The sequence below is a fragment of the Hibiscus syriacus genome, unplaced genomic scaffold, assembly GCF_006381635.1.
Source record: "Hibiscus syriacus cultivar Baekdansim isolate YM2019G1 unplaced genomic scaffold, ASM638163v2 tig00003041_pilon, whole genome shotgun sequence".
In the NCBI taxonomy this organism is placed as follows: domain Eukaryota; kingdom Viridiplantae; phylum Streptophyta; class Magnoliopsida; order Malvales; family Malvaceae; genus Hibiscus; species Hibiscus syriacus.
This window is the reverse complement of record NW_024061960.1, coordinates 7,084,306-7,095,646: the sequence shown is the minus strand read 5'-3', so window position 1 is coordinate 7,095,646 and position 11,341 is coordinate 7,084,306. Positions and strand designations below refer to the sequence as shown.

The 11,341-nt window shown below is 35.2% G+C and overlaps 1 protein-coding gene and 1 pseudogene across 1 annotated transcript; one reads left to right on the top strand and one right to left on the bottom strand.

Annotated features, from left to right (window-relative positions):
- The first annotated feature begins 1,061 nt into the window (after positions 1-1,061).
- Positions 1,062-5,270, top strand: LOC120170558 (annotated as a pseudogene).
- A 5,043-nt stretch (positions 5,271-10,313) lies between these two features.
- On the bottom strand, positions 10,314-11,112 carry LOC120170569. The gene is made up of 2 exons (XM_039178517.1): positions 10,802-11,112; positions 10,314-10,681 (listed from the first exon to the last, which is right to left on the bottom strand). Exons 1-2 carry the CDS (start codon positions 11,066-11,068, stop codon positions 10,511-10,513), a joined length of 438 nt encoding a protein of 145 aa, XP_039034448.1. The 5' UTR covers positions 11,069-11,112; the 3' UTR covers positions 10,314-10,510.
- Between the last annotated feature and the right edge of the window lie 229 nt (positions 11,113-11,341).

Sequence of the window (11,341 nt, the reverse complement as noted above, 5' to 3'; positions counted from 1 at the left end):
TTTTCAAAATTATATATCATATAGTTTTCAAAAATGATTTTAAAAATATCATATAAGTTTTTAAAAAAATGTTTTTAAAACTATATATTATATAATTTTTCAAAAATGTTATTAAAACTATATAATATATAAGTTTCTCAAAATGTTTTAAAAACCATATCTTATACCATTTTTCAAAGTATTTTAAAAACTATATATTATATAATTTCAAAATGATTTCAAACTATAATATATATATGTATTTAATAAAATAGAATAAAAATCCGAACGAAAATGAGTGTCTACAAGAATATACATATATATATATATATATATATTTTAACTAAACGATAAATGTAAAAGGTTAAAGTATACAAATGGTCATCTGATTTTAGGGTATTGTTTTATTGAATCTGGACTATTAAAATATACAAAATAATCACCTGACTATTCATATGTTTTAAACCTGTAATTTTTTATTAAAAAATTGATGATTATTTGAGTTGATGTTAACATGTTGACTGACATATGATAAAATTATATTTTAATAATGTTCACTGACGGCACAATTGCTTTCAAGCACTGTCTTGACGATATTATAATATTTAAAGCATTGGCTCGACAATATATGTAAATGTAGAGTCGATTAATAAAATACAACTCAAACACTTTTGGGATCAAATTTTATCACATATGAGTCAACAAGTTAACGTCCAACTCAGACAGTCGCTAATTCTTTTAACGGAAAAGGATGAGCTTGAAATATATGAATAGTTGGATGACAATTTTATAACTTTTAATAATAAGAGACTCAACAAAGTAACGTCTTATAATTGAAAGTTCATTTTATAACTTTTAATAATCGAATGATAGGGATGATTTATATACTTTATCCAATTTAAAATAAGTACATAATTTTTATAGACCAAGACAAAAATTGCTTTCTTTTTACAAAACAAATTACTTTTTTAATTATTTGAATAATCGATTACCTTTGGATGTCCGAAAGTACAAATAATGAGTTAAAAAGTTTCTGATACGCGACTCGCAATTGCGTAGCCAAAGAATAAAACACAGCGTTTTAGGTTTCACAAGGCTTCCAGGCCTTGGCTTTCTCTTCTCGCTATCTCGCGGTTTCCAAGGCTCTCTTTTCATCATTCCTTTAGTATTCCCGAACCATCGAGCGCCGACTTCATCTCTCAATTCCTCGTTTTATTTTTTTGTCTCAATCGGTAAGCACAGCCCACCCAATTCTCTTGATTGCATCGACAAATCGAGAAAATCCATGTATCGCTCGATTTTGTACCAATATTTCTAGGGTTTATCCTCTTCATCTTTTTTGCTTTAACTTCTGCAAGTATTCCCCCGAAACTTTCGAGCTACATAGGGGGGAAATCGAGGATATTATACCTTTTGGTTTGGTTATTGCTTAATTTCTTATTGATTATTACCCCAGATTCTGGGGTTAAAATCTCACTCTGATTCCTTTTGAATTCGGGCCTGAACATGGTTTTCTCAAGGGTTTATTAGTGAACGAATAAGAGGGAATTTCTTGAATTGGGAATTAGGATTTCGGGTTTTTGAAATTAATACATGGCTGATGGGAGACATGGGGGTTATTGTGAATACGAGTTTAGAGACAGAGATTCGGATTTTGAAGTGACGAGGCAGGAGCTTGCTAATTCTAAAGAGTACGAGTTATCTAGGAATGGCGGTCCTGTTATTGCAAGGGGTCGAGTATGGGAAGCTAGAGATAGAGCTAGGGGTTAAACAGAAGGTTATTAAGGAGAGGGAAGTGATCAATGGCGGGTATTGTTCCTCTTCGAGTAGAAGTGATTCTGGTGGCAGTGGCAGCATCGTTGGTGCCAGACGTAGTCATGGCCTCAATGGCATCCGGCGATCCCTATCTCATAGGGTGGTAGATAAGGAGCCTGGTGAGTTGTCTAGCGAGAGTGGATCAGAGGATGCAATTGAGTCTGAGTCTGTGGTTAAAGATAGCGAGGTGCCGAAGGTAACGGGGACTGGGGTTCCATTTCCTGTGGGAAGAAAGAGGAAGTTTTCTCCTATAGTGTGGGATAGAAGTGACAAGGACTTAAGTATGTCCAAAAGTAGGAATTCACCTGCAGTTTCAGTTGTTAGCCATCCACCACCAAGGCCAGAAACTTACCCCAAGTCAACTAACAACATCTCTGGTAGGGATGTACATATATCTCATGTTATAGAAAGTAAAAGCAAGAGACCACGTTCTCCTTCACCAGTTGCAGCTGATGAAACTGTTGGATACTCTGCACTGCAGTCTTCAAGGGATTTGGATTTTTCACCACCAAAAGAGCATGTTAATTATCAGGATGCTAGGCATCTAGAAAATGAAGATTATGTACCAGCCCGACATATAACTTCCTCAAGATGGGCAGCAGGTGATAGCTCTCCAGGTGATGAGGGTAAAATCTTAGAAGAAGAAGAAATGCTTAAGAGGATAAAGAATGTGCCTCTTTCAGAATTATCTCATAACAAATTGCGGAATAAGTCAGCTACTCCAGAGCTTGGGGAACTAAAGAGGGAGGGGTCTGAGGGAATTAGAGCCAGGTCATCTGAATCCGAAGAACAAGGTTCCCGTTCCAAGTCAGGAAGTGGGGATGATTACCCTGGTAATGATTCAGAGAAGGATAACTTCATGGAGATTGACATTAAACTGGGTAGAAATGACAGTAGTCTTAGCCAGTCTGCTACAGATTCCGAGAATGAGAAGAATTCATGTGGGACTCCAGAACATCCAACTCCTCCTTTAAGAAGTGTAAACATGCTTCAGGGATGTAGAAGTGTTGATGAATTCGAGAGGCTAAACAAGATAGATGAAGGTACTTATGGTGTTGTATATAGAGCTAAGGACAAGAAAACCGGGGAAATTGTGGCTTTGAAGAAGGTAAAGATGGAGAAAGAAAGAGAAGGTTTTCCTTTGACCTCTCTGAGGGAAATGAATATTCTTCTTTCGTTTCATCACCCATCAATTGTAGATGTTAAAGAAGTAGTTGTAGGGAGTAGCCTTGATAGTATTTTTATGGTGATGGAATACATGGAACATGATCTGAAAGCACTGATGGAGACTATGAAACAACCTTTTAGCCAAAGTGAGGTTAAATGCCTGATGCTTCAGCTGCTGGAGGGTGTCAAGTATCTTCATGATAACTGGGTTCTGCATCGTGATTTGAAGACATCTAATCTGCTTTTAAATAACCAAGGTGAACTGAAGATTTGTGATTTTGGGTTGGCTCGTCAATATGGAAGCCCATTGAAACCATATACTCATTTGGTTGTTACTCTCTTTGGTATAGGTGAGTTATGCAAGCCATTGATTACTTTTTGAATGTCACAGTTAAATCCTCATATTTCCAGTAAAATAGTATATTGGAGATCTTTCTTCTACCGTTTTTTTTCTGTTTACGTTTGTGTGTTTGGGAAAATAATTCTGAATTGTGCATTTGGGTCGGCAACTGTGGATTATTGGTAAAAACTTCCCTGCTTGGTTAAGTTTTATTATTTTTATCTGATTCAAAGTTGAGTACAAATAATTCAAAAATATTAACAGTTCTGTGGAGAAGCCTTTGATAAAGTATGCTTTTGACTTTGATAAATTGTGATTTTGACTTCTCTTTTGGTTAAAATATTGAACTGCATTTGCTGTTGTTTACCAACTTGTATTGTCTGTTTATGAACCTTTGAGGTTTAAGCTTTTACTCTTGCGTGGCCATTTATTGTCCGAGCTTTTAGAATTTTTTGATTCAAATTTCAATTAGGTAGGAAATTTTCATGCTGGTTTTGCAGGGCACCTGAGCTTCTTTTGGGAGCAAGACAATATTCCACTGCAATTGACATGTGGTCTTTGGGTTGTATTATGGCTGAACTACTATCAAAAGAACCTCTTTTCAATGGGAAAACTGAATTCGATCAACTTGACAAGGTGAACTGAATTAGCTGGGCTCATTCATTATCATTACCATCAATCTCTATTACTGATGGAATGATTCAAACTTCAATCTTCAATGGTGTTTGATGATCTTGGATTTGTTGTTTCGGTTTTACTGATTGCAGATTTTCAGAACCCTTGGCACACCAAATGAGACAATATGGCCTGGTTTTTCCAAGTTGCCTGGAGTCAAGGTCAATTTTGTCAAGCATCAGTAAGTATTAGATTTTTTTTAATTTGATTATAGATTCACTTGAGCGTAGTATACAGGTTTTCTTATTTTTCCTACTGTTTTCCCAGGCTTCCAGCTTTGGGTGATTTTGGACTGGCTTTCTTGCCTACATTGGTGACAATTCATTAAACATTGCATTTCTTTTTGTTTGTATGAATTACTGGTATTTCCTTTCAGGTATAACCGATTGCGCAAGAAGTTTCCAGCAACATCATCCACTGGAACGGCTGTTCTCTCTGATGCAGGATTTGACTTGTTGAATAAACTTCTTACTTATGAACCTGAGAAGGTAAATAGTTTGGCTTGCATAACATGTTGGTTACTATATCATTGTTCTGGTGGATGATTTATTGTGCCTGTTGTATCACTTTCAGCGTATTACAGCTGAAGCTGCTCTTAACCATGAATGGTTTCGTGAAGTTCCTCTTCCCAAGACTAAAGCTTTCATGCCCACTTTCCCTGCCCATCATGCTCAAGACAGGTATTAAGCCGCATAAACAAGAAAACATCCCAAGTGCTATTATATTTTAGTAAATTTGTTTCAGTTATTATTAAAGTTGAATAAGGGATTTATTATCATGCTTAGGCGTATGAGAAGAATGCTGAAGAGTCCCGATCCTTTGGAAGAGCAACGTAGAAAGGAGTTGCAAGGGGAATTGGGGACTGGTGGTGTGTTTGGCTGAGAGAAAGTTCATCCATTACTGCCATTTGATGTTCATGTTTTAGTTTTTCACATTATTGATAGATGGCTACGACTGAGGTGAGAGACATGCATTCAACTGAAGTTGCAAACTTTGCTTGTCAGACCATCATTCTTGCCGTTTTTTAGCAGGAATAGTCATGATCTGGCTGGAGATAAGTGTTTTCCACTTCATGTGAACCTGATGTTTGCAGATTAATTTGTTTTCCAGCATTGATCTTCATATAGAAATGCATCTGATACAGCTGGTATTGCAAGGTGTGGCATATCAGCCTCTTTTCTTTTAGAAATCAGTTTCAGCTGAAACTTGTGTAACATATATTTATTGGAACAATGATGTAGACTCTCGTCTTACTTAGTTTTGATTATTAAAATAATATGGATTTCTTCCAACTTAGTTCCATGTTTTAATAATCATATTGTGTTTGCATGAGGCGGTTGGTGTGGAGGGGACATTCTTCGCTTTTCATTGACGAAGAAATTGGTAGTAGCCCTTGTACATAAAGGTAATTTATTAATCCAGTATCTCTGGAAAGTCTTTATGGGGTTAGGTATATTTGTCCATCCACGAGGAGTTTCCTCTGCAGTATGAACAATAGTTGCTACTTATAAAAAAAAAAAATAGTTGCTACTTACCTATATTTTTGGTTTTCATTTTTCTTATTTTCATATTGGGTGGTTAATTGTAACTTTATTGGGGATGCACTGGAGAGTTACCATGATCTAAAATTGCTGCTAGTACACCATTTATGTATATGGGTTTTGTAGGACAGTATTTTCTTGAGTTGAAAGAGAATTTTAATAGTTAAGATGTTGCAAAATTTTCCTCTCTTCCCTATGGATTTGTTCATGATCAGTTATTTTGTGCTTGTGTTTGCATTCATTTAGAGAAAGGGTATACAAACCTGTTTATTGTTGTCAACTAAAGGAATCGGCTTCTGAACTATTTTTCATAAGTTATTATATTCATTATTTCTCTGTGGAGCTTGTACTTTTTAATGAATAAACAATTTGATCTGTTTTGGTGCTTAAGTTGGTCTTTTGTAAGTACTTGGAGCAGTAAGGTTAAGCAGACATTGGGTCCGTGAGTTCAAGAGATTGGTTAATTTTTAACCTTAGTTGTCATATCTTGTACGTGCTATCAACTCCCTCTTTTTACTTCATTAATTTAGTGTACCCGTTGAGTGTAATTTATTCAGCAATTAACTCATATCCTAATTCCTAAGATGTTGAAGTCAATGTTTAATTTGCTAAGTCCATTTTTATCATGTTTCAATTATGGTCTGAGAGGTTCAAAGCTGTAATTAGCCCTGAATATTTGATGATGTGTCTGCGAATGTCACTGCAGTCTGAATGCTAGCAGGTTGAGGAGGTTACCTTCATATTGTGGATTTTATGTAAGTTCCGGTTGTTTCTTCAGGCTCAGTAGAGGTACCATACAAACTTTGGGCTGTTATAATATCTTAGATTATCTTTTTCACTTCAATAATATTTCTATATTTTATTAACTTGTTCATTTAGTATTTCTTTCTTTTCTCATATACTGGGGTTTTTCACCTTTTAACAATATCAGTGTGATGTATTTCATTCTATGCAACTGGGTAATGAATTACATTGAATAATTGAATCAAGAAGGAATCCTGTCATTTTCCATTTAAGATGCATGTGATTCTATTTCAATCAAGAATCAAGAAAGAATGCTGTGTTTTCTCCTCAACAGTTTGTCTAAACTTATGGAACGGTAAGGATAAAGTTATGTCTGACTTATGTTATCTCACCTCTCATTCTCTATTTCATATTCACATGTAGTTGGATTCGGTCTGATCGATTTTCATTGCATGGCATAATCTGATGTGGTTACCTCGGCTGTAAGTACTAGTGTTCTTTTTAGTGCGTGTGTAATTTACATGATAGCTTCTAGCATGGAATTTGAATGGCAAATTAGTGCATGGAGAAGAGATTATTTGTCTCCACACACAGACATATACATACTATCTAAAACATTCCACCGAAATATGATTGTGATTTATGACGGAGCAATAATAATCAGCGCGTGGGGGTGATTGATGAGAACTTATGGGGCAAATGTTATCATGGTGGTTCTGAAATTATGATTGTAGGTTGCTTTTGGGTTATGGAATTCTTTCAGAATTATGTTTGCTCTGACCTTCTTTTCCCCTTCATTTTCCCTTTAGTATCCATGTCCAAACACTTGTTCGGGTGTGGTATGGTGTAATGACCCTTTAACACCTCCAAATACATGGATTTTTTTAATATAAAAAAAATTGAATAAACGTATGTTGGACGCATTCATATCTTTAACATTTACACCTGAGTTCAAATAACGTACGTTGGAGCATTGATAGTATGCCCATAGTTTTGAGACTGCGTACTGCTACAAATGCTTGTGTATTAGTAATTTAATCCAGTCAATTGGTAGCAACATTATATTATATTTTCTGGCATTGGTTCACTACATTTTCACTTGAACCTTGATATTAGTTTATGAATGTTACTAAGGACATTTTTGCAATTGAGTAAAATTAGTTTAGCCTGTTAGGCTAAATCCCTTCCTGATATAGAAATCCTTGCTCCTGTAATTGGCTTTCTCTGTTATCCCTTCAAAACATATTTGGAAGGCAGTTTAGTAAATTGTAGGTCTATATCTTGTTTTCTGGGTGTTATTGAATGTATACTTGGGGTTTTCCGGTTAATTTGTCTGTGGTATTCTTCTACTTGCATTTTTGTCCACTGTTCTATTTAGATCTTGCAGAGCGCTCATCGATTATTGTTTCAGCCAAACAAACAAGCAGAAGTGCTTGGTAGAAAAGGCACAAAGCTCTGGAAAAGCTAGGGGGTAGAACTTAGAAGTACACAATTATTATGAAGTATGGAAAATTGTCAAAAGCTTCCATGTTAGGGACTAAAGTGTCTGCACCCTCAACAAGGATCAACTGTTGAACATCGACAATGAATGTCGGGCCAAAACCCAAAAATTATAGTTCGATAATTCCTCGGAATTGATAATGAAACTCCATCGGAACTATTTTGACATACCTATTTATGGTGGAGACAAGTTGAACCGAAGACTATGGTTTTTGTTGCTGAGTGCAAGCAAAGGATACTCATACCAACAACCTCAACACCTTATATTACATCTTGAAAAATCTCTAGTACAACACGTTAAATTAAATATTTATAAGGATTCCTGAATTTTTTAACGTCTCATATATTATTCAATTTAATTTTTTAAAAAATGATTTTGTATAATGGTATTCGAAAACATTTTTTTTCCAAAAATTCTTTAGATAAGGGAAATAGGAAAGATTAAGCAGAATCAAATGTGAAAGTTAGTATCAATTTGAACTAATATTTATTAATTTATAGAGATGGAGCGACATAAATAACATAATTCCATGTCACAGAACTGATATGAAACTTTGTTCTTTTTTACTTCTTAATTACACAGTTAATCTATATTATCAAGCACATGAATTTGCAGAAACTTCCAACAAGAATTGACTGGAAAAACCAAATGATTACTTAAGAACATTCCCTTGCTGCCTGGATGTTACTTTCCTCGGTTACCTCTGCTGCATAACCCAAACTTCCACCACTTCATGAAAGAAGAAGAGAGTTAAGGTCAAATATGTGCTAAATCTTAAATCAGAGAAGAAGAAAATTATCTTGATATGGGTATCAAAATCTGATTGATTTACCTCAATTTTCCGACATTGAGTTTGTCAAGTTTCTCTAAAATCGGCAACGCCCATCCACGTTCCATGGTACACTAATTCCTCATATATGGCTGTGAGGTAGCAACAAGTTCATGGTAGACAACATGATTTGGACATAAACCATCGTCATCTGGCTATAGCATGGGAAGGATCCACCTAACATCAATAACAAGTGCTTTAGTGACATTTGGAACAACAAAATACTTGAAAGATCAAGAATCTGCAATGGTTTCAAACTTTCAATCTCAATGCTCTTGCTCAATTTGGTGACTACATTTCCTTGGCTTAAAATCGGGTTTGAAATTTACATAGATACCAAATAAATTTTTAACATTAATCTGGCGTGTCTTTTATACAATAAAACAACCACCAGATTAAACTAAAAAAAACTAATACCTGCACTAGTTGTGGCTTAAAACCCTTTGTTCGGAAGCCATTATGGTGCGTCATCCTCTCAGCAACCTGATTTGCATAGCCAATGGACAATGCCTTGCTCAAATTCCTATAACTCTGGTTACTTTTCCGGCTTTGATTTGATCGCACTTCTGATGACCCTGTTTTCAGATGAATAAGTCGTTACTGCAGTAAAGAAAATTCAATGCTAAGTAAACAGCAATCAAAGACTAAAATTAAATTCCAAAGTGATCAATTCAACTTACCAACCTGTAGACTAATAAAGTAGACAACAACAGTAATTGATGGTCGGAAGGTCACTTTGGTAGTGTGAGTGTGGTTTCTTGGAGAAGGGGTGTCCCTCCCCTTGCTTTATGTTGCATGGCTATTTATAATATCTCGGATATGTGTCGATCAAGAGTTGTCGTGGCATTGGTATTGATTAGATGTCCCAGGAAGTGATGATTTAGACTAATTTGTCATCAAGAGAGATCACATGTATCAACACTTGGTTGTTGGTGATCATACACGAGATGTATTCGTAGGGTAGCAGGTAAACGACACGTGGTAATTGCTTGTTGTTCGTGGGTACGCTCTGCATATATGCATTTCTAGAGCTCGCATTCGTATACATAAAGGTTCGCACAAGTAGTACGTTCGCACACCCGGAGGTTCGTGGAACTAGAGGTTCGCAGGTATTAACACTTGCCCCTAGGTGAGTGAAGGTTATAAAGTGACAATTGTAATATGTTCAATCCACGCTCACCATATCAGTTAATTGAACTCCGAATGAATCCTAAGTCTCAGCTTATCACCATTAACTTCATTTAAACCTCAACCAAATCCAATATGAAAATAATAATTAATTAAGCCCTTCTACATGAATGAAACATGTAATTATTATAGATTTGTTTGTCATGAGAAAAAAAGTAACAATCAATATGATCAATCTCAATGAAGTGACTTGAATGATTACATTTTAACTATAAATGATCGATTGCGTAAATCTTTTCCACGAGAGTATGGTTAATATTTGACTGAGGTCTTTTTACCTCACTATGTAGGGTACCCTTTGTTATTTTTATTGTGTTAATTTTAAAGTATTTACAGAAATTTTAATATAATTCTATTTAGGCTTAAAATATGTACTAACATGTATAGTCCAAAAAATGTACTATCATGTAGCTCGAGAAATTCTAAATTAGTTCATATGACTTTTTCGAGACGAATAAACATAAACGAAATTCATTTTTACTTCAAATAATTAAGCTAAGTATTGATTTAGAGTCTAAAAAAATAACAGTGACATAATAAAAAGACCTTTCTATTACGCATATAAAAAAGCACCATACATGACTTAAATTAACTTAGACATTGAAAGACATATAAATGGGGACGGGGCTGTTGGAGGAAGACTTGAACACAAGTCATTTATTACCCAACTTCCCTTATTTTGATATTAGTAGTGCATACAAAGCATCATTTTTAATCAAGACAGAAGGAGATCAAGCTTCCTCGAGTTTTGCATTCAAGTTTGGCTTAACGCTGGTTGAATCAATTTCAAGACTTGACTTGAATCCGAGATTACTCGCTGCAGCACTGTTGGTAGCCTTTTTCAGTTGTACATTGATGTTGTCCCAATTAATAGGACTGTCAGTAGTAATCTCAGTATAGACCTGCAGTTGGAAGAGATTTAATTTATGTGAAATTTGGTTGAATTATTTCGTTACTAATAACAAAGAATAAGAAACAACAGATTGGATCTTATTGACGAGTTTGGTATAAAAAATGCATACCTTATTCACTTCATTTACCCCATTCCTCCAGGCAACAACCCACTTAATGTTTTGTTTGATAACAAACACAGTTCCGCCGATGGAGGATCCGACATTGGAATCGGCCAAGTGTTGAAAATACCGTGTCTGATGCGCCGGAACATTTAGCGGCTGATTTCCGGATCCATACCAATCTTTCTTGTCGAACGTGCTAAAATCTTGATCGGTTTGATTGTTCAGATACACCTCTGTAGATATTGCAGGACCAACCTTGCTTGGAGCAGCCATGTCTTCTCTTAGTTTGATATTTGCAAGTACCTTATGCTGTTGGTTTGGTTGTGTAGTGGTCTACTACAAACCCATATATATATACTAGTTTCCAGCCCAGTAGATGACAAAAAGTTGTTATAACTATATTTCTCACATGTTGGTTTTACTTTAATTATTTATCATGTGGTTGTTGTAACTATAATATGCTCTTTTTTAAATATAAAATGCTGTGTAAATATATTAGCATTTTGTCTAGTTAGTTCATTGTTTAATTACCATTAAACAAAATAT

Excerpts from the sequence above, each read along its gene's own strand:
- LOC120170569 (XM_039178517.1), bottom strand. The coding sequence starts at position 11,068 with ATGGCTGCTCCAAGCAAGGTTGGTCCTGCAATATCTACAGAGGTGTAT. Across the intron at positions 10,682-10,801 it reads GGGTAAATGAAGTGAATAAG|GTCTATACTGAGATTACTAC; the intron begins GTATGCATTTTT and ends TTCCAACTGCAG.